This window comes from Rhinopithecus roxellana, chromosome 3 (genome assembly GCF_007565055.1).
Source record: "Rhinopithecus roxellana isolate Shanxi Qingling chromosome 3, ASM756505v1, whole genome shotgun sequence".
NCBI lineage: Eukaryota > Metazoa > Chordata > Mammalia > Primates > Cercopithecidae > Rhinopithecus > Rhinopithecus roxellana.
The window spans coordinates 72,662,753-72,681,572 of NC_044551.1; the positions used below are offsets into that span (position 1 = coordinate 72,662,753).

General features: G+C 35.9%; 1 protein-coding gene across 4 annotated transcripts in view; it reads left to right on the forward strand.

Annotated features, from left to right (window-relative positions):
* CDH10 (cadherin 10) overlaps positions 1-18,820 on the forward strand; it is a 168,995-nt gene that overhangs the window by 47,335 nt on the left and 102,840 nt on the right. For all 4 annotated transcript variants that reach the window (XM_010380197.2, XM_030927406.1, XM_030927407.1 and 1 more), the window contains exon 2: positions 12,079-12,432. In XM_010380197.2, coding sequence (XP_010378499.1) covers positions 12,202-12,432 — 231 coding nt within the window. In that variant the 5' untranslated portion in view covers positions 12,079-12,201. The remainder of the gene's footprint in view (positions 1-12,078; positions 12,433-18,820) is intronic.

Genomic DNA, 18,820 nt, shown 5'->3' on the forward strand with positions numbered 1-18,820 from the left:
TGGTTTTCTCTTCTTGTGATAGTTTGCTAAGAATGATGGTTTCCAGCTGCATCCATGTCCCTACAAAGGACGCAAACTCATCCTTTTTTATGGCTGCATAGTATTCCATGGTGTATATGTGCCACATTTTCTTAATCCAGTCTGTCACAGATGGACATTTGGGTTGATTCCAAGTCTTTGCTATTGTGAATAGTGCCGCAATAAACATACGTGTACATGTGTCTTTGTAGTAGACTAATTTATAATCCTTTGGGTATATACCCAGTAGTGGGATGGCTGGGTCATATGGTACATCTAGTTCTAGATCCTTGAGGAATTGCCATACTGTTTTCCATAATGGTTGAACTAGTTTACAATCCCACCAACAGTGTAAAAGTGTTCCTATTTCTCCACATCCTCTCCAACACCTGTTGTTTCCTGACTTCTTAATGGTTGCCATTCTAACTGGTGTGAGATGGTATCTCATTGTGGTTTTGATTTGCATTTCTCTGATGGCCAGTGATGATGAGCATTTTTTCATGTGTCTGTTGGCTGTATGAATATCTTCTTTTGAGAAATGTCTGTTCATATCCTTTCCCCACTTTTTGATGGGGTTGTTTGTTTTTTTCTCGTATATTTGTTTGAGTTCTTTGTAGATTCTGGATATTAGCCCTTTGTCAGATGAGTAGGTTGCAAAAATTTTCTCCCATTCTGTAGGTTGCCTGTTCACTCTGATGGTAGTTTCTTTTGCTGTGCAAAAGCTCTTTAGTTTAATTAGATCCCATTTGTCAATTATGGCTTTTGCTGCCATTGCTTTTGGTGTTTTAGACATGAAGTCCTTGCCCATGCCTATGTCCTGAATGGTACTACCTAGATTTTCTTCTAGGGTTTTTATGGTATTAGGTCTAACATTTAAGTCTCTAATCCATCTTGAATTAATCTTCGTATAAGGGGTAAGGAAAGGATCCAGTTTCAGCTTTCTACTTATGGCTAGCCAATTTTCCCAGCACCATTTATTAAATAGGGAATCCTTTCCCCATTTCTTGTTTCTCTCAGGTTTGTCAAAGATCAGATGGCTGTAGATGTGCGGTATTATTTCTGAGGACTCTGTTCTGTTCCATTGGTCTATATCTCTGTTTTGGTACCAGTACCATGCTGTTTTGGTTACTGTAGCCTTGTAGTATAGTTTGAAGTCAGGTAGCGTGACGCCTCCAGCTTTGTCCTTTTGACTTAGGATTGTCTTGGCAATGCGGGCTCTTTTTTGGTTCCATATGAACTTTAAAGCAGTTTTTTCCAATTCCGTGAAGAAAGTCATTGGTAGCTTGATGGGGATGGCATTGAATCTATAAATAACCTTGGGGAGTATGGCCATTTTCACGATATTGATTCTTCCTATCCATGAGCATGGTATGTTCTTCCATTTGTTTGTGTCCTCTTTGATTTCACTGAGCAGTGGTTTGTAGTTCTCCTTGAAGAGGTCCTTTACATCCCTTGTAAGCTGGATTCCTAGGTATTTTATTCTCTTTGAAGCAATTGTGAATGGAAGTTCATTCCTGATTTGGCTCTCTGCTTGTCTGTTGCTGGTGTATAAGAATGCTTGTGATTTTTGCACATTAATTTTGTATCCTGAGACTTTGCTGAAGTTGCTTATCAGCTTAAGGAGATTTTGGGCTGAGACGATGGGGTTTTCTAAATATACAATCATGTCATCTGCAAACAGGGACAATTTGACTTCTTCTTTTCCTAACTGGATACCCTTGATTTCTTTCTCTTGCCTGATTGCCCTAGCCAGAACTTCCAACACTATGTTGAATAGGAGTGGTGAGAGAGGGCATCCCTGTCTTGTGCCAGTTTTCAAAGGGAATTTTTCCAGTTTTTGCCCATTCAGTATGATATTGGCTGTGGGTTTGTCATAAATAGCTCTTATTATTTTGAGGTACGTTCCATCAATACCGAATTTATTGAGCGTTTTTAGCATGAAGGGCTGTTGAATTTTGTCAAAAGCCTTTTCTGCATCTATTGAGACAATCATGTGGTTCTTGTCTTTGGTTCTGTTTATATGCTGGATTACGTTTATTGATTTGCGAATGTTGAACCAGCCTTGCATCCCAGGGATGAAGCCCACTTGATCATGGTGGATAAGCTTTTTGATGTGCTGCTGAATCCGGTTTGCCAGTATTTTATTGAGGATTTTTGCATCAATGTTCATCAGGGATATTGGTCTAAAATTCTCTTTTTTTGTTGTGTCTCTGCCAGGCTTTGGTATCAGGATGATGTTGGCCTCATAAAATGAGTTAGGGAGGATTCCCTCTTTTTCTATTGATTGGAATAGTTTCAGAAGGAATGGTACCAGCTCCTCCTTGTACCTCTGGTAGAATTCAGCTGTGAATCCATCTGGTCCTGGACTTTTTTTGGTGGGTAGGCTATTAATTGTTGCCTCAATTTCAGAGCCTGCTATTGGTCTATTCAGGGATTCAACTTCTTCCTGGTTTAGCCTTGGGAGAGTGTAAGTGTCCAGGAAATTATCCATTTCTTCTAGATTTTCTAGTTGATTTGCGTAGAGGCGTTTATAGTATTCTCTGATGGTAGTTTGTATTTCTGTGGGGTCAGTGGTGATATCCCCTTTATCATTTTTTATTGCATCTATTTGATTCCTCTCTCTTTTTTTCTTTATTAGCCTTGCTAGCGGTCTGTCAATTTTGTTGATCTTTTCAAAAAACCAACTCCTGGATTCATTGATTTTTTGGATGGTTTTTTGTGTCTCTATCTCCTTCAGTTCTGCTCTGATCTTAGTTATTTCTTGCCTTCTGCTAGCTTTTGAATGTGATTGCTCTTGCCTCTCTAGTTCTTTTAATTGTGATGTTAGAGTGTCAATTTTAGATCTTTCCTGCTTTCTCTTGTGGGCATTTAGTGCTATAAATTTCCCTCTACACACTGCTTTAAATGTGTCCCAGAGATTCTGGTATGTTGTATCTTTGTTCTCATTGGTTTCAAAGAACATCTTTATTTCCGCTTTCATTTCGTTATGTACCCAGTAGTCATTCAGGAGCAGGTTGTTCAGTTTCCATGTAGTAGAGCGGTTTTGATTGAGTTTCTTAGTCCTGAGTTCTAGTTTGATTGCACTGTGGTCTGAGAGACAGTTTGTTATAATTTCTGTTCTTTTACATTTGCTGAGGAGTACTTTACTTCCAATTATGTGGTCAATTTTGGAATAAGTGCGATGTGGTGCTGAGAAGAATGTATATTCTGTTGATTTGGGGTGGAGAGTTCTATAGATGTCTATTAGGTCCGCTTGGTGCAGAGATGAGTTCAATTCCTGGATATCCTTGTTAACTTTCTGTCTCGTTGATCTGTCTAATGTTGACAGCGGAGTGTTGAAGTCCCCCATTATTATTGTATGGGAGTCTAAGTCTCTTTGTAAGTCTCTAAGGACTTGCTTTATGAATCTGGGTGCTCCTGTATTGGGTGCATATATATTTAGGAGAGTTAGCTCTTCCTGTTGAATTGATCCCTTTACCATTATGTAATGGCCTTCTTTGTCTCTTTTGATCTTTGATGGTTTAAAGTCTGTTTTATCAGAGACTAGGATTGCAACCCCTGCTTTTTTTTGTTCTCCATTTGCTTGGTAGATCTTCCTCCATCCCTTTATTTTGAGCCTATGTATGTCTCTGCATGTGAGATGGGTCTCCTGAATACAGCAGACTGATGGGTCTTGACTCTTTATCCAGTTTGCCAGTCTGTGTCTTTTAATTGGAGCATTTAGTCCATTAACATTTAAGGTTAATATTGTTATGTGTGAACTTGATCCTGCCATTATGATATTAACTGGTTATTTTGCTCGTTAGTTGATGCAGTTTCTTCCTAGCCTCGATGGTCTTTACATTTTGCCAAGTTTTTGCGATGGCTGGTACCGGTTGTTCCTTTCCATGTTTAGGGCTTCCTTCAGGGTCTCTTGTAAGGCAGGCCTGGTGGTGACAAAATCTCTAAGCATTTGCTTATCTGTAAAGGATTTTATTTCTCCTTCACTTATGAAACTTAGTTTGGCTGGATATGAAATTCTGGGTTTAAAATTCTTTTCTTTAAGAACGTTGAATATTGGCCCCCACTCTCTTCTGGCTTGTAGAGTTTCTGCCGAGAGATCTGCTGTTAGTCTGATGGGCTTCCCTTTGTGGGTGACCCGACCTTTCTCTCTGGCTGCCCTTAAGATTTTTTCCTTCATTTCAACTTTGGTGAATCTGGCAATTATGTGTCTTGGAGTTGCTCTTCTGGAGGAGTATCTTTGTGGCGTTCTCTGTATTTCCTGAATTTGAATGTTGGCCTGCCCTACTAGGTTGGGGAAGTTCTCCTGGATGATATCCTGAAGAGTGTTTTCCAACTTGGTTCCATTTTCCCCCTCACTTTCAGGCACCCCAATCAGACGTAGATTTGGTCTTTTTACGTAATCCCATACTTCTTGCAGGCTTTGCTCATTTCTTTTTCTTCTTTTTTCTTTTGGTTTCTCTTCTCGCTTCATTTCATTCATTTGATCTTCAATCGCTGATACTCTTTCTTCCAGTTGATCGAGTCGGTTACTGAAGCTTGTGCATTTGTCACGTATTTCTCGTGTCATGGTTTTCATCTCTGTCATTTCGTTTATGATCTTCTCTGCATTAATGAGTCTAGCTGTCAATTCTTCCACTCTTTTTTCAAGATTTTTAGTTTCTTTGCGCTGGGTACGTAATTCCTCCTTAGCTCTGATAAGTTTGATGGACTGAAGCCTTCTTCTCTCCTCTCGTCCAAGTCATTCTCTGACCAGCTTTGATCCGTTGCTGGTGATGGGCTGCGCTCCTTTGCAGGGGGAGATGCGCTCTTATTTTTTGAATTTCCAGCTTTTCTGCCCTGCTTCTTCCCCATCTTTGTGGTTTTATCTGTCTCTGGTCTTTGATGGTGGTGACGAACTGATGGGGTTTTGGTATAGGTGTCCTTCCTGTTTGATAGTTTTCCTTCTGACAGTCAGAAGGACTCTCTGTTGGTCTGTTGGAGATTGCTTGAGGTCCACTCCAGACCCTGTTTGCCTGGGTATCAGCAGCAGAGGTTGCCGAAGATAGAATATTGCTGAACAGCGAGTGTACCTGTCTGATTCTTCCTTTGGAAGTGTCCTCTCAGGGTGTACTCCACCCTGTGAGGTGTGGGGTGTCAGACTGCCCCTAGTGGGGGATTTCTCCCAGCTAGGCTACTCAGGGGTCAGGGACACACCTGAGCAGGCAGTCTGTCCGTTCTCAGATCTCAACCTCCGCGTTGGGAGATCCGCGGCTCTCCCCAAAGCTGTCAGACAGAGTCGTTCGCGTCTGCACCGGCTCCCGCTACTTCCCCTGTTGGTCTTCAGCTGTGCGCTGTCCCCAGAGGTGGAGACTACAGAGACAGGCAGGCTTCCTTGAGCTGCTGTGAGCTCCACCCAGTTCGAGCTTCCCAGCGGCTTTGTTTACCTACTTAAGCCTCAGCAATGGCGGGCGCCCCTCCCCCAGCCTCGCTGCTGCCTTGCGGATAGATCGCGGCAGACTGCTGTGTTAGCAGTGAGGGAGGCTTCGTGGGCGTGGGACCCTCCCGGCCAGGTGTGGGATATATTCTCCTGGAATGCCTGTATGCTTACAGCGCAGTATTGGGGTGGGAGTTACCCGATTTTCCAGGTGTTGTGTGTCTCAGTTCCCCTGGCTAGGAAAACGGATCCCCTTCCCCCTTGCGCTTCCAGGTGAGGCGATGCCTCGCCCTGCTTCAGCTCTCGCTGGTCAGGCTGCAGCAGCTGACCAGCACCGATTGTCCGGCACTCCCTAGTGAGATGACCCCAGTACCTCAGTTGAAAATGCAGAAATCACCGGTCTTCTGTGTCGCTCGCGCTGGGAGTTGGAGACTGGAGTTGTTCCTATTCGGCCATCTTGCTCCGCCTGCTTCTTTTTCTTAACCTTGACTATCTCACAAATACATGCCACAAAGATTTGTCTTATGATTACTGTGCTTATCCTTGTGTAAAGATCTATATTTATGCATTTAAGTAGATATAATGGCCAATGTTATATCTCCATATGTTTATACTTTTTATTGCCTTTCACAAATGAGTGTCATGTGTATTTTTGCACCTTCAAGTTTAACAGACAGTTTATGCTAGCCTGATGCATGTTCTACACGTTCTCATATTTGAACACGCTAAAGTGCCTAGTAATTTAGTTTACACACCATTCATTAGTACATGCACAAATGGTCTTCTTAGAAGTAACTTAGAAGAAAAATAATTTTTAATGGATTCTTTCTTCCAGCTAGGGCTATTTTTCTTGATGTCCTAATAATAATTAAGTAAAGAATGACAAACCATCTTGGGCAGGAAATCCTAATAATCTCCCAAACTCTGTCTTCCTATCTCTTCACTCATTGTTTTACAGAAGCAGTTCAAATCCTGGATCAAAGAAAACTGGGTACCAGATGGCTTTTATGCGAACATCTTTAAGTAACCCTCAGAGCATTCTTGCTATCATTCTCCACAGAATGAAATAAATCCTAGCTACAGTAAAATGAGACTTTCAGGAAGTAGCAGGTGCAATGTCACATCTGTATTAGCACTGCTAACTTGCTTGTGGATCAAGTTACATCTGGGACTGTCACATTGGCTGCTGAGTTAAAAAGGTTGCTCAGAGAGTAGCAAGAACTCTTGGATGCTATTCTTTAGCCTATTAGCAGGAATCTTAGAGATAACGGCCACATGAAGTTATGTGCCTCATTCAACAATCCTCTTTATCCCTGCCTTATGTTTTATCTACCCACTGACCCCAAATTTATTTGGTTTATGTCTGGTTTTTCAAATTATCACATAAAGATGTTAGCATGTAGTATAGCTGGAGAGGTGTATTACCAGTTTGTGTTCAGGTCACATTCCTGGAGAATAAAACTAATTTCAAACGGTTTTGCTTGAAGGAGAATTTTAATCTGAAAAGAATAGCAAGGACCAGAACTTCTTGGGATTCTTGCCGCATTGATAAAAATCCCAGCAATGGTTGATAACTTATCTAAGACTACCAAACCTTTGTTTTCTGTATTTCATTCAACAGTGATATATTGATTGCCTTTTTGGTTAATGTCTTATGTGAGTTCTGTCATGTTAAATACAAATAAGATACAGGCATAAAATGGTCCTTGACCTTTTTTGTTAAGAAAAACAAGGCAAGTTTCTTTCTTATTGAAATGTTTTACAACTAATTATAATATTCAATCCGATTTAAAAATACTTATTTAACACTTTGTATTAATCTCTATATTGCTAGCTTTGCATGGAAGACATAAAACCCGGCCTCAAACTTACAGTCTAAACAGAAATACATATGCAGAATACTTAAAATAGAGTGATAAATATTCAATGTAGAATTATACATTTTCTATGACAATGGAGCACAGTAGGTAATGTGTAGTGAACTCTTGGATAATATGATCAAGCATATGGACTCATATTATTTGAGTCCTTAGTGTAATGCTTTGATTCAATTATCTCACATGGTGTTTTATACTAGATGCATAAAATGGTATCAGCTGAATAAGAAGGAAGACTTTAGTATGCACCGACTCATTTTAATTGTATAAACACATCTGAAAAATGTTCCTTTATTTCTCAGTGTTGAAATGTTATTAGACTGTATTCGTTCTATGAAACTTTAAAAGGATTAAAATTGTCTATCTATAGGGACTTTTATATCTATAATCTTATCATTTTCGATTACTCTTATAAATAATACATATATTTTTTAAAAGCTGGTAATTAGGTTCCTAATCAACATAATAAATTGACTGAAGAAGGACTAATTCCTTTTATTAGCCAAGAATAGATTATCGCTTAATTGATCATCTGTGATGTGTGGAGACTTAATTAGTAATTGAGATGTGCCAAAATGCCCATTATATTATATTCTGTGATCTGCTGGTTTGGGCTGACTATATAATAAAATTAACAGGTTATAGAGAAACTAATATTTGTGATAACTATTTCAGATGAATAATGAAAGTCCTGTAATTGTAAAAATGAAATGAGACCCAGTGAGACAAATGCTTTAAAATACACATATAAAGAAAAGCATGGTTTACAGTATGATTAGGAGAACAATTGCTATCGTATGTACTGTAGCTTGAAGCAAACAAACTCTTCTGGTTAAAAAAATATGGAAAAAGGCCTTAGATTATTTAGAAATAATTTTCTGATCTTCTAACTGCAGTCACCGTAAAGCTTGTTTTCCCCTCATTGTAGTAGGCTACGTATCTGGGGACTGAAGCATTAAATAGGAAAAAGTTATAAAAACATTCTGGGGATGATTTTAGGTTTGAGGGAGGTCTACAGCTTTGCCCGTCAAAGCACATGGTCCACCTGCATTGGCATTATAGGTGAACATATGAGAAATGTTGCATCTTATGCCCTACAGTAGACCCGCTGAATGAGAACATAGATATTTAGGAAGTGACCCAGGAGTTGTGAATGTACATTAAATTTGGAGGAGCACTGGTCTAAAGGAAATATGGGATTGCAGAATGGCTAAAGGATGTTTTAATAATTTTTAAAGTTCATGTGGTATTCATATTAAATTATTTTTATATTAAAATAAAGCTGTAGTTTTGAAAATATTTTCTGAAAATAAAATTAACTGGAACTGAAATTATAGAATTTCATTAATTGTAGCAGTTTTAGTTAGAGAGGTAGTTTAGCAGTAGTTTCAACCCACCTGATTCCTTTCATTATAATTCTGTTAATAATTTCAAGCAAGCACAACAGCTCCCTTATGTAATATTTTTATATTCTAAAATTTAGCTTTTATTTCTCATCATAAATAGTCCAACATATTTAGAGAGGCTTTTATAAATATATCAGTTAATTAAATATATTGATACATCTGTATATACCACTTTTTACTGTTGAGAGAAATTCAATACGTTTCTAATCACCTGGATATTATTCAGAATTGTATATTAGTGGGGAAATAGTTTATACATATAAGAAGTTACATATTCGGGTTGAAATTAAAACAACTAGAAATACTGCAAAATGATGTTTTAAAACTTATCTGGTTCCAGATATTGAAATGAAATATAAAGTTTTGATGTTAATCTTCCCAGTGATAGACATGTTCAAAAATTTTAATTGATTTGAGTCTTGGAGAAGTGGGTTTTAGAAAATTAATTTAGCTAACACCCTGTAGGATATATTTTAAATAAGAAAGATTGAGGTTAAGGAAAACGGCTGTTAGTAGTTATTGTATGCTGTTTGCATGAAATGATGATCATTTAAAATAGTGTGATGACACATTGACAGAAAAAAGGACAGCTGAGAGCCATGGGGGGTATGGAAAGCAGCAATGCAATATATTGACTGACCATGTAAAAGGTACACTTGGTTAAATGGAAATGCCCAAGATATTCTGTAATTTGAGTTAGGCTACTGGAAGGATGATGATTAGTGATATTTATAATAAAGTCACAATGTTGTGAAATGCCTCATAGGTAGGCTCCTAGTTACTTTGAACACAACTAGGAAGAACTAACTGCAGACAAATTAAATGTTAGATTTGTTTCATATAATTTTCTATTTTTATTTAGCCATGTCATTGTTTGCAATGTTTTTGTCAAATACTGTAGTCTTTATGTAAAATGTATTTTAAATATTCTCTAATTATCTTGCATCAGTATCAAATAATGCATTTTACTGGGGATTCTTCAGGACCTTTATCATTAAATATTTGAAACTTGGACAATAACAAAGGAAATGATCTCATGCATTATGTGGGGTTCCAATTATTCAATAGCAACCTTTATAGCTCTAGTCCCCACCTACTCTTTTCCAAAACATTGGTGCGTAGGCTTTTCACACTAGGGAAGGTTATAACTGTATTGAAAATGATCACCAATGCATCATAGAATTCCTGACAATTTTTAAAAATGAGAAAAGAGATGAAACGAGAATGACTATTTCTTCAATAAGTTTTAAAGCTTTTGTAGAAGAAAGCAGAAACCTTCACTTACACAAACTCTCCCCTGCCTCTTGGGAATAGTGTACATTTCTGGAGAATACCGTCTAGCACATCCTAATACATATGAAAGCCCCTATTTTGGTAAATGTTCCTATTACTTAGAATCCAATCAATTTGAGTTTCAGTGCTTTGTGATGTAAGACCATTTTATGCATCAGATAATTTCTAAACTCCAAGTAGAGTATTACATGACATATTGAAATACAATTTCCATCTATCATGCTGTACATCTTCAAGCATTGTGGACAACTCCACTGTCATTTAATACACTCAAGGGAGACACTGCTTCACTATTAATCTTATTTCCTTGAAACATTTATATTAACTATTAAATCTTCTTAATAATGAAACAAAAAGTAAAGAGGTTGCTAACAAATTACTGTGGATGAAAGCATAAATGTAAAAGTAGGAGTATTTATAATGCAATGCCGTATTAGAGAAGTGAAACTAAGTCCTTTTGGTTCTCAAATCACTTTTTATAACAAATACTTTATCACATCCTGAAATAAAATCCATACATATTAGGAAAGAAAAGACAATCGACGCATACAAAAAATAAAACAAGTATATTCACGATAATATAAATGAAGAATAATATAAAAGTTATTGTAATTCAAAAATATGTATTTCTATGCCTAAATGCTTGGGCATAAGAACATATAGCAGGTAAATGGTAGTCAAATATTTGCATTCACTTGCAATTCATTCATTCATTTATTCATACATTTAAAGTGCTTATTGAACATCTATTATAAACAAGATTCTTTTTTTGGCATTGTGAATACAGTAATGAAGAAAAGAATAAAAGTATCTTCTTACATGGGATTGCAGCAGAAAAACAGAATATGCACACAGTCAATAAATAAATAAATAAATAAATAAATAATAAATAAATAAATAAATAGAAATACATGTAGTATAATGGAACATATGAAATTTCAGGGGTGGTTTTAAAGAAGTACCTGAAGGGAACAGAGGATCTAGCTAGGTCAATATCTACAGGAAAATCATTCTATGCATAGAGAACAAGTAGGAAGTTGCTGGTTAAGGAAGGCAGCATGTGAAATGTATTGCACGGTAAAGCAAGAAGGACCCTGTGGCTGGAGATGAGTCAGTTTAGGGAGATGTGGTGCAGGGTTAAAGTGAAACATGGTCAGAGAGGTGGCCAGCAATCATGAAATTGAGTGCAGCATTATTGGACAGACTTTGGTTTCTATCAAAGTGGGATGAGAAACCGCTGGCGTGTTTTGTGAAGAAAAATGACATGATCTGACTTAAATTTTAATAGATTTCTAAGGAAATTTTGTTAAGAAAATAGTGGCAGGGAGGGTGCAGAGAGCAGTCAGTAGGCTGTTACCATAGTCAGCCTCGGGTATAACAGAGTTCTAGGCCAGGCAGTAGAGGTAGTTAGAAGCAGACTATCTGCTAGATTTAATTATACTACAAATTGGTTCACTGTGGTAGTGATTATTTTCTACTTAAGGAATCTCTAGGTGTCCCACAGTCCAACCTAACAGGGAAGAGAGGAGAGGTCTTCAAAGGAAGGCATTCCTAGCTTTCTCACTTGTTTGTCTTGTTTTGTTTTGTTTGTGCTTTTACTTTTACCTCTGAGTAGGATTAAATTTGAAGAAAGTATGCCACTGTTTAAAAACATTAAAATATAAAATTGCACAACAGAAGGCATGATTCCTGTAGGTTATTTAAATCACAGTTTTGTTTTCAAATTTTCAATTCGTGTTAAATTACTCTGAAAAAATTGACATGCAGATGAACTATATCTCCTGTTTATATAGGAATGCAATTCCTAAAAACTGTTAAAGTGCCAAAAGAAAAAAAAGCCTAATAATGTCCTTTCTTTACGATTTGGTGGAAATAAACATTTACAACATTTTCATAAATTGTGGACATACTGCTAAACAAGTAATATTTCTCAAAACTATTCGTTATTTTATGAAAAATAAAGAAAATGAATGTTTTGGTTGTTATTAACAAACTATTGTCACTTTAAATTTAAAATCAAAAGTAAGAATGATAATGTTGTCAACTAACTTTTTTTGTTTGTTTGCAGCTTTGGGAAACATGTACAAAACATTGATGAAATGTTGGAAACCAGTTGAAACACAGTAAAATCAACTCGGTAAAATAGGACCACTTCTCTTCACCTACGTTGGGATTTGTCAAGGAGTGAACTATGACAATATATCAATTTTTGCTACTGTTTCTACTCTGGGTATGCCTGCCACATTTCTGCTCTCCGGAAATAATGTTCAGAAGGACGCCTGTACCACAGCAAAGAATTTTAAGTTCACGTGTACCAAGGAGTGATGGCAAAATTCTCCATCGTCAAAAACGTGGTTGGATGTGGAATCAGTTTTTCCTACTGGAAGAATATACAGGATCTGATTATCAATACGTAGGCAAGGTAAGTCTGTGTTAAAATGGCACATATTTACATTTGCTCTTTATATATTTTACTGATGAAAATTTGACGGCCATCAAACCATCGTTTTTATAAATATAATTCTTTAAATCTCCCTAAAGCATTTTTGTTTACGGGATACAAATTCTAATATGATAAAAACTGTGGAATGAATATAACATGATAAATGCATACATTTATTTATTAAAACTAATTCCACCAATAACTTATGAATTAAAGAGGTACTCAAAACTGTGATTTTAGTATTTATGGTTAGAAAGCAATGATAATGAGAAAGCTGTATGTAAATACGGTCATTTAAATGACAATACATATATGTATATGTATATTTCACATTGCTATTGAGTTCAGTGAGGAAGCAACATTTCAAAGTTGTTTAATCTTCTACAGAACAAGAAAGCAAATGTCATCAAAATATGATTCAAGGACAAAAATGGGCCTGGCTCAGTGGCTCAAGCCTGTAATCCCAGCACTTTGGGAGGCCGAGACGGGCGGATCACGAGGTCAGGAGATCGAGACCATCCTGGCTAACACGGTGAAACCCTGTCTCTACTAAAAAATACAAAAAACAAACAAACAAACAAAAAAACTAGCCGGGCGAGGTGGCTGGTGCCTGTAGTCCCAGTTACTTGGGAGGCTGAGGCAGGAGAATGGCGTAAATCCGGGAGGTGGACCTTGCAGTGAGCTAAGATCCGGCCACTGCACTCCAGCCCGGGTGACAGAGCAAGACTCTGTCTCAAAAAAAAAAAAAATACAAAAAAGAACTAAAATGTTACTTATTATAAGAAAATTTATTCTAAGTATGAATGTTATTTATTTTTCTTAGGCCACACTATGGGTGCCTTTGTATAAAGAAAAACAAATAGGAAGAAAAGCAGGTAAAAATAGTTTAGTTATTGCAATATGAGGTGGACAGAGGAGAGTTTTCATTCTACAGAGTTATAAAGTTAGTGAGGACAATTAGTTGTGATCGGGAATGAAATGAGAAGCTTAACATAAAAGCACTAATGAATGCCTTTATACACTAGGTTGTATTAAGTTCAAATTTTCTTTCTTGACACGATCTGAATCTAATTGAAGTCAGATAATGCCTTTGTTGACTTGAGAGCTTAAGAAGAAATTCATTTAATAGCCAATATTATTACTTTTATAGATAGTCTACGAGAATATGTCAAAGAAATAAAAGGCAATTAAGTACACTAACATAAATCACATGTTAACACTACACAATTATGATGGATACATTGCTGCATTGCCAACTTTTGCATTAAACTTAACTGTGATATCTTCATTGGAATAATTAAAATTGTGCAAAAGCTTTTTTCTTCTAAAAATCCTATTTTTGAGACAACATTTTCATTGATTTTGAAACACTGATATGTTTTGTCATATTGCAATCATTTCAGACCTTTTAAAATATTTGGTAAAATGAGAAAGATGATATTAAAGGTTAAATATCATATTGACTAGAAAGAAAAGGAAAAGAAATAGCACCCTAAGGAATCTTACCACAAAACACAAAGTAGCAAGCTTTCCACAGATCTCATTGATTGAAAGCCTGGGAATAGAGAGTGAAGGTTACTCTCATAGACAACTTTTAGTTTATGAAACTAACTGTGTAAAAATATAATAATTGAAATCTGGGCTGTAGAAACTATAAATAGTTTTCTTTGGTTCTTCCTGTACATAGCAGTTAGCTTGTTTGCATCTATTTCCCTTCATCTAGTACTTTATGATGATCTAATAAATGTTGGTAAATTGAGTTATCATTACATTACATACTCTCTCATGATAGTCAAGCTACTTCTTATTTTCTTTTTATTTTTATCTCATAAAATATCAACACCTTGACCTCAAGAACTGTACTTCATATCTCTTAGAGCAGTGAGAGAGTATTAAGCTCTTAGAGTAGATCTTAATAACTATTTAGCTGATTGAATTAACCTGAGTCATATTACATTGAATTCCCTCTGCCATCTGGTGGCATTTGGCTCTTTGGCAGAGAAGACTAGTCTAGAAATTTTAATCACTGAAGACAATTAAGTTGGTAAATTTAAGATAATATGCATCTTGATATACAACTCAAATTTTATGCTTCCTACTCTGCTTTATGAGAACAAATTAGAAAACTCTTTAATGAGTATTGGTGTAAGGAATTTATGAATGTGTTCACCAGTTCTTTTCCACATAGACTGTGCTGAACTGCTAGAGTAACAGAAATGATTTAGGTGTTATAACTCTCAGACTTCTCTGAGTCTTTTAATGGCCAGAGTATCTAGATTTTAGTTCACATTTCAATCAGTTTTGTAGTTTCCATGGTGTATTCATGTCATAATCTGTGAAATAGATGCTTTAACATTTTTTGTCTATACTATAGTATTGTATTAATTACCTTATTATTTGTATTACATTAATTACTGGTACAATTAAAATATTATTTAAGAGATAAGACAGTGTGGCGATTCTTCAGGGATCTAGAACTAGAAATACCATTTGACCCAGCCATCCTATTACTGGGTATATACAAGGATTATAAATCATGCTGCTATAAAGACACATGCACACGTATGTTTATTGCAGCACTATTCACAATATCAATGACTTGGAACCAACCCAAATGTCCATCACTGACAGACTCGATTAAGAAAATGTGACACATATACACCATGGAGTACTATGCAGCCATAAAAAAGGATGAATTCATGTCCTTTGTAGGGACATGGATACAGCTGGAAACCATCGTTCTCAGCAAACTGTCACAAGAATAGAAAACGAAACACCGCATGTTCTCACTCATAGGTGGGAATTGAACAATGAGAACACTTGGACACAGGGTGGGGAACATCACACATGGGCACCTGTCATGGGGTGGGGGAAGGGGGGAGGAATAGCATTAGGAGATATACCTAATGTAAATGACAAGTTAATGGGTGCAGCACACCAACAGGGCACATGTATACATATGCAACAAACCTGCACATTGTGCACATGTACCCTGGAACTTAAAGTATAATAAAAAATTTTAAAAAAAGAGATAAACATACAGATGAAGATATGCCAAAAAGGCAATGTTTAACTATGATATTTTAATAAACATTTTAATAAATATAACTTGAGGCTAAAATATATTTTCCTTGTGAAGTATACAAAACTTAAAATCCCCCACATATTCTCTCCATCATTATTTGTAAGGAATTTATCATATAGTCATATTTTCTTTCAGAAATTATTCTTCCAGTTTTTATATCCTTTAAAGTAGGCATGTGATATGGTGATAAGTGTTTCAATGCCTCTGGGTTGGTTTAGATGTTGGAGTAATATGTGTTCCAATCACTAGACATAGGAAAACACAGTGACAGATATCTCTCTATATCGGGAATATTTGGGGAGTTCACAAAGCATTCTCTCACTAGCGATGGAGAGGCTTACACTGGTTTGATGAGGACAAGACTAGAAAGCACCTGTGTGGAGCAGAAGAAAAAAATTTTTAAATACCTATACAATTTAGCTAACCAGACTCTAGGAAGAATTGATGCCTATCGTTTCTCATATAGAAACCCATTACTGCTATGTGGTTAAAGGAAAATGAAAAAACCATTACTGCTCATTGGGTTAAAGCAGAGAGGAACTTAACAAAAAATACAACTGTCAATCAGAAAACCTAGGATGTGGCATTGTTTTTGCCACTGTTTCTTGGCCTTCTCTTAACTCCTCTTGGCCTTCATTTACTTATCCATGAAATCAAAGGGCATGATTATAATATATTATATACACTAACACACTAACATTATATATAATATATATACTATATATAGTATATGTATACTAAATAATTTCTATTATTGTACTCACTTCTAATAATGTTACATTATAAATATAAATTATATGTGTATTTAAAAACTCATTTAGAAAAAAAATTAAGAGAGGGAGAGAGAGAGGGAAAGGAGAGGAGTAAAACCCATTGGCTAGCTGTCACTGCCACAACTCCTTTTGTTTTGTAAGAAACAAAGTCAAACATACTCAATTCAAAACATTTATTTGTTGAGTTCGCCATAAAAAGAAACATTTTCCGGTAAATCATTCTGTTAAATACATTCTAAACAAAAGCATATTTAGCGTAAGAGCTTTCTTTTTCCATTTTTTCCGTGATCTAATCATAACACTGACCTTTAAGAATCTTCCTGTGTACTGGAATTTATTGGAATATGTGGATATTTCCTGTATACTTACTCCCCTCTCTTTATCTTCCAAGGCAAGAGCTTCACATGTTGAACTTCAAGGAACCTACTTGTGAAATATGTTACCTCCGTAGTGAAACCTTCTGTAAATATTTTAAAATTTCCAAATTTAAATTCAAGGAACATTGTGTTTATAAACTCCTATTTTTTATTAGTTTAATATTTTTTTACATGTAGTTTCTAGTCAGTTTCCTATTGCTCAATCCAGTTGGGTTGAGGAGATAATTTCAAATTCCCCAGCTTCCATGTCTTCAAATCTAAAGTAAATAATGATATTAAACTGTAAAATCTTGAATTTACTTTTAGTTGTAACAAATATGCAGTTCTAAGCAAATCACTAATTTTATACTTACTGCACAAACTTTGTCTATATTTTATATGATAATTAGTCTCAGGTGGTAAAAAAGCATGTTAAAAATAGATTTTAATCAAAACCAAAAATTGAGAAAAATCCCAAAACACCAAAAAAAAAAAAAAAAATCAATAACGTAGAGGGGCAATCATAAATCTGATTCTAAGTCCTTATAGTAAAATCTCTCTTGCCTTTTCCTAACAGTTCTAATTTTATTTCTTCATGGGTTCTTACTTCTAAATATGCTCTCAATACTTCTAAATATGCTCTCAATTATATTCTTCCCTTTAGAGTTAGCATTACTGTTTGTTTCCCACAGTGTAGACTTCTGACAAGACCTCCTGACCTCCTGTTTATGTCCAATCTTAAAGCATATATTTTTCTCCAGTCTCGTGGTCATCCTTCTCTATAGACTTGTCGGCTCCAAACACCCACTATGCATGAAGTATATATTCCTTCTTTCAGTAAATATATGGAGGACCTTCTAGGTACCACTCTGGTATTATGCACACAGTAGGGAAAATATAAGCTCTCTGCTCACAAAGTGCCGGCCTTTAAGAAAGAGAACAAATACTAAGAATAACAGCAAGTTATGGGCCTCTTTTGTCTCAAATATAGCAGAGACTCCAAAACAAAGAACAAAACAATAGTCGACAAATATTCCCATGTTCTGTTTCTGCAGTACTTGTAAATACAGTGAAAATGAAACAGTTTGGGGTTTTTTTTCTGTATGAATCAATGTTACTAAATGTTAAGATTGAAGACTCAAAAAGCATGCTTTTATTGCTTTATTGATCTATTTATTCCTTGGGAATGTATTTTTGATGTGAAATACCTCATAAGAAAATTAGAATTGAGAATTTCTGGAGGATCTCTCTGAAACTGTAAAAACTGATCCATGAGAGACTAACTCAAATTTAAATATCAATAAAGCCCAGAAATAGCAACTATGTCCACCATATTAGACTGCATCCCTTTTACTCTTGATAATATGGACACAGTCATGTCAACTGGCTGCAGCTGGAGAAGGAGTAGCTGGAACGAAGTTGGAGGAGAAGCTGTTCTGACCTCCACCACTTCAAACTTCCTAGGCTAAAATAAATCTCAATTGCACAAGTGGACAATCCTTACATTTTATGAGAGTTCAGTATGTAGAAAACACTCTGTTTGATAATTGAAATGAGACTGTTCTTGAGACTAAACATTCTCAAGTGATTTAAAAAAAATTATCCAAACATGACCAAAACGACCTACAAGAAAAACAACTGTTTACTAAATATAAATCTGCTTTTAGTAGTTAAATGGGGTAGGGGGATATAGGGATTTTGGGACACAGTTATTTTTTATTTGAACCATGTCCATTGCAACCACATAATGAATGGAATATGAAAACATAAATGCGTTAGTAAATTTTACTTAGAAAAAGTCCTGGAAAACATTAATCAAGTTGATGTGATATACATTGACAGAGACTTCTTTGGATTAAATGATTATAAATATCTTCCTGATGAGTGGACATTTGCATGAATATAGACATTATTTATTTAATATGTAAAGACCACACAAACACACAAAATGTAAACCTGTATTAAAATCTCTAGGGACTTCAAGTAAGAAGTAATAAAAGCATTTGTAAATAGAGGCATGACTTGCAGAAAACCGTGATAATTTGCAGAGCATACCACCTCTTTGTTTTTAGTTCTCAGAATGCATGCCATGTATGTATCTCTCCATACAATAATATTTTAGCTAGCAGTTTTGTAGGGAAAATACATCTTCA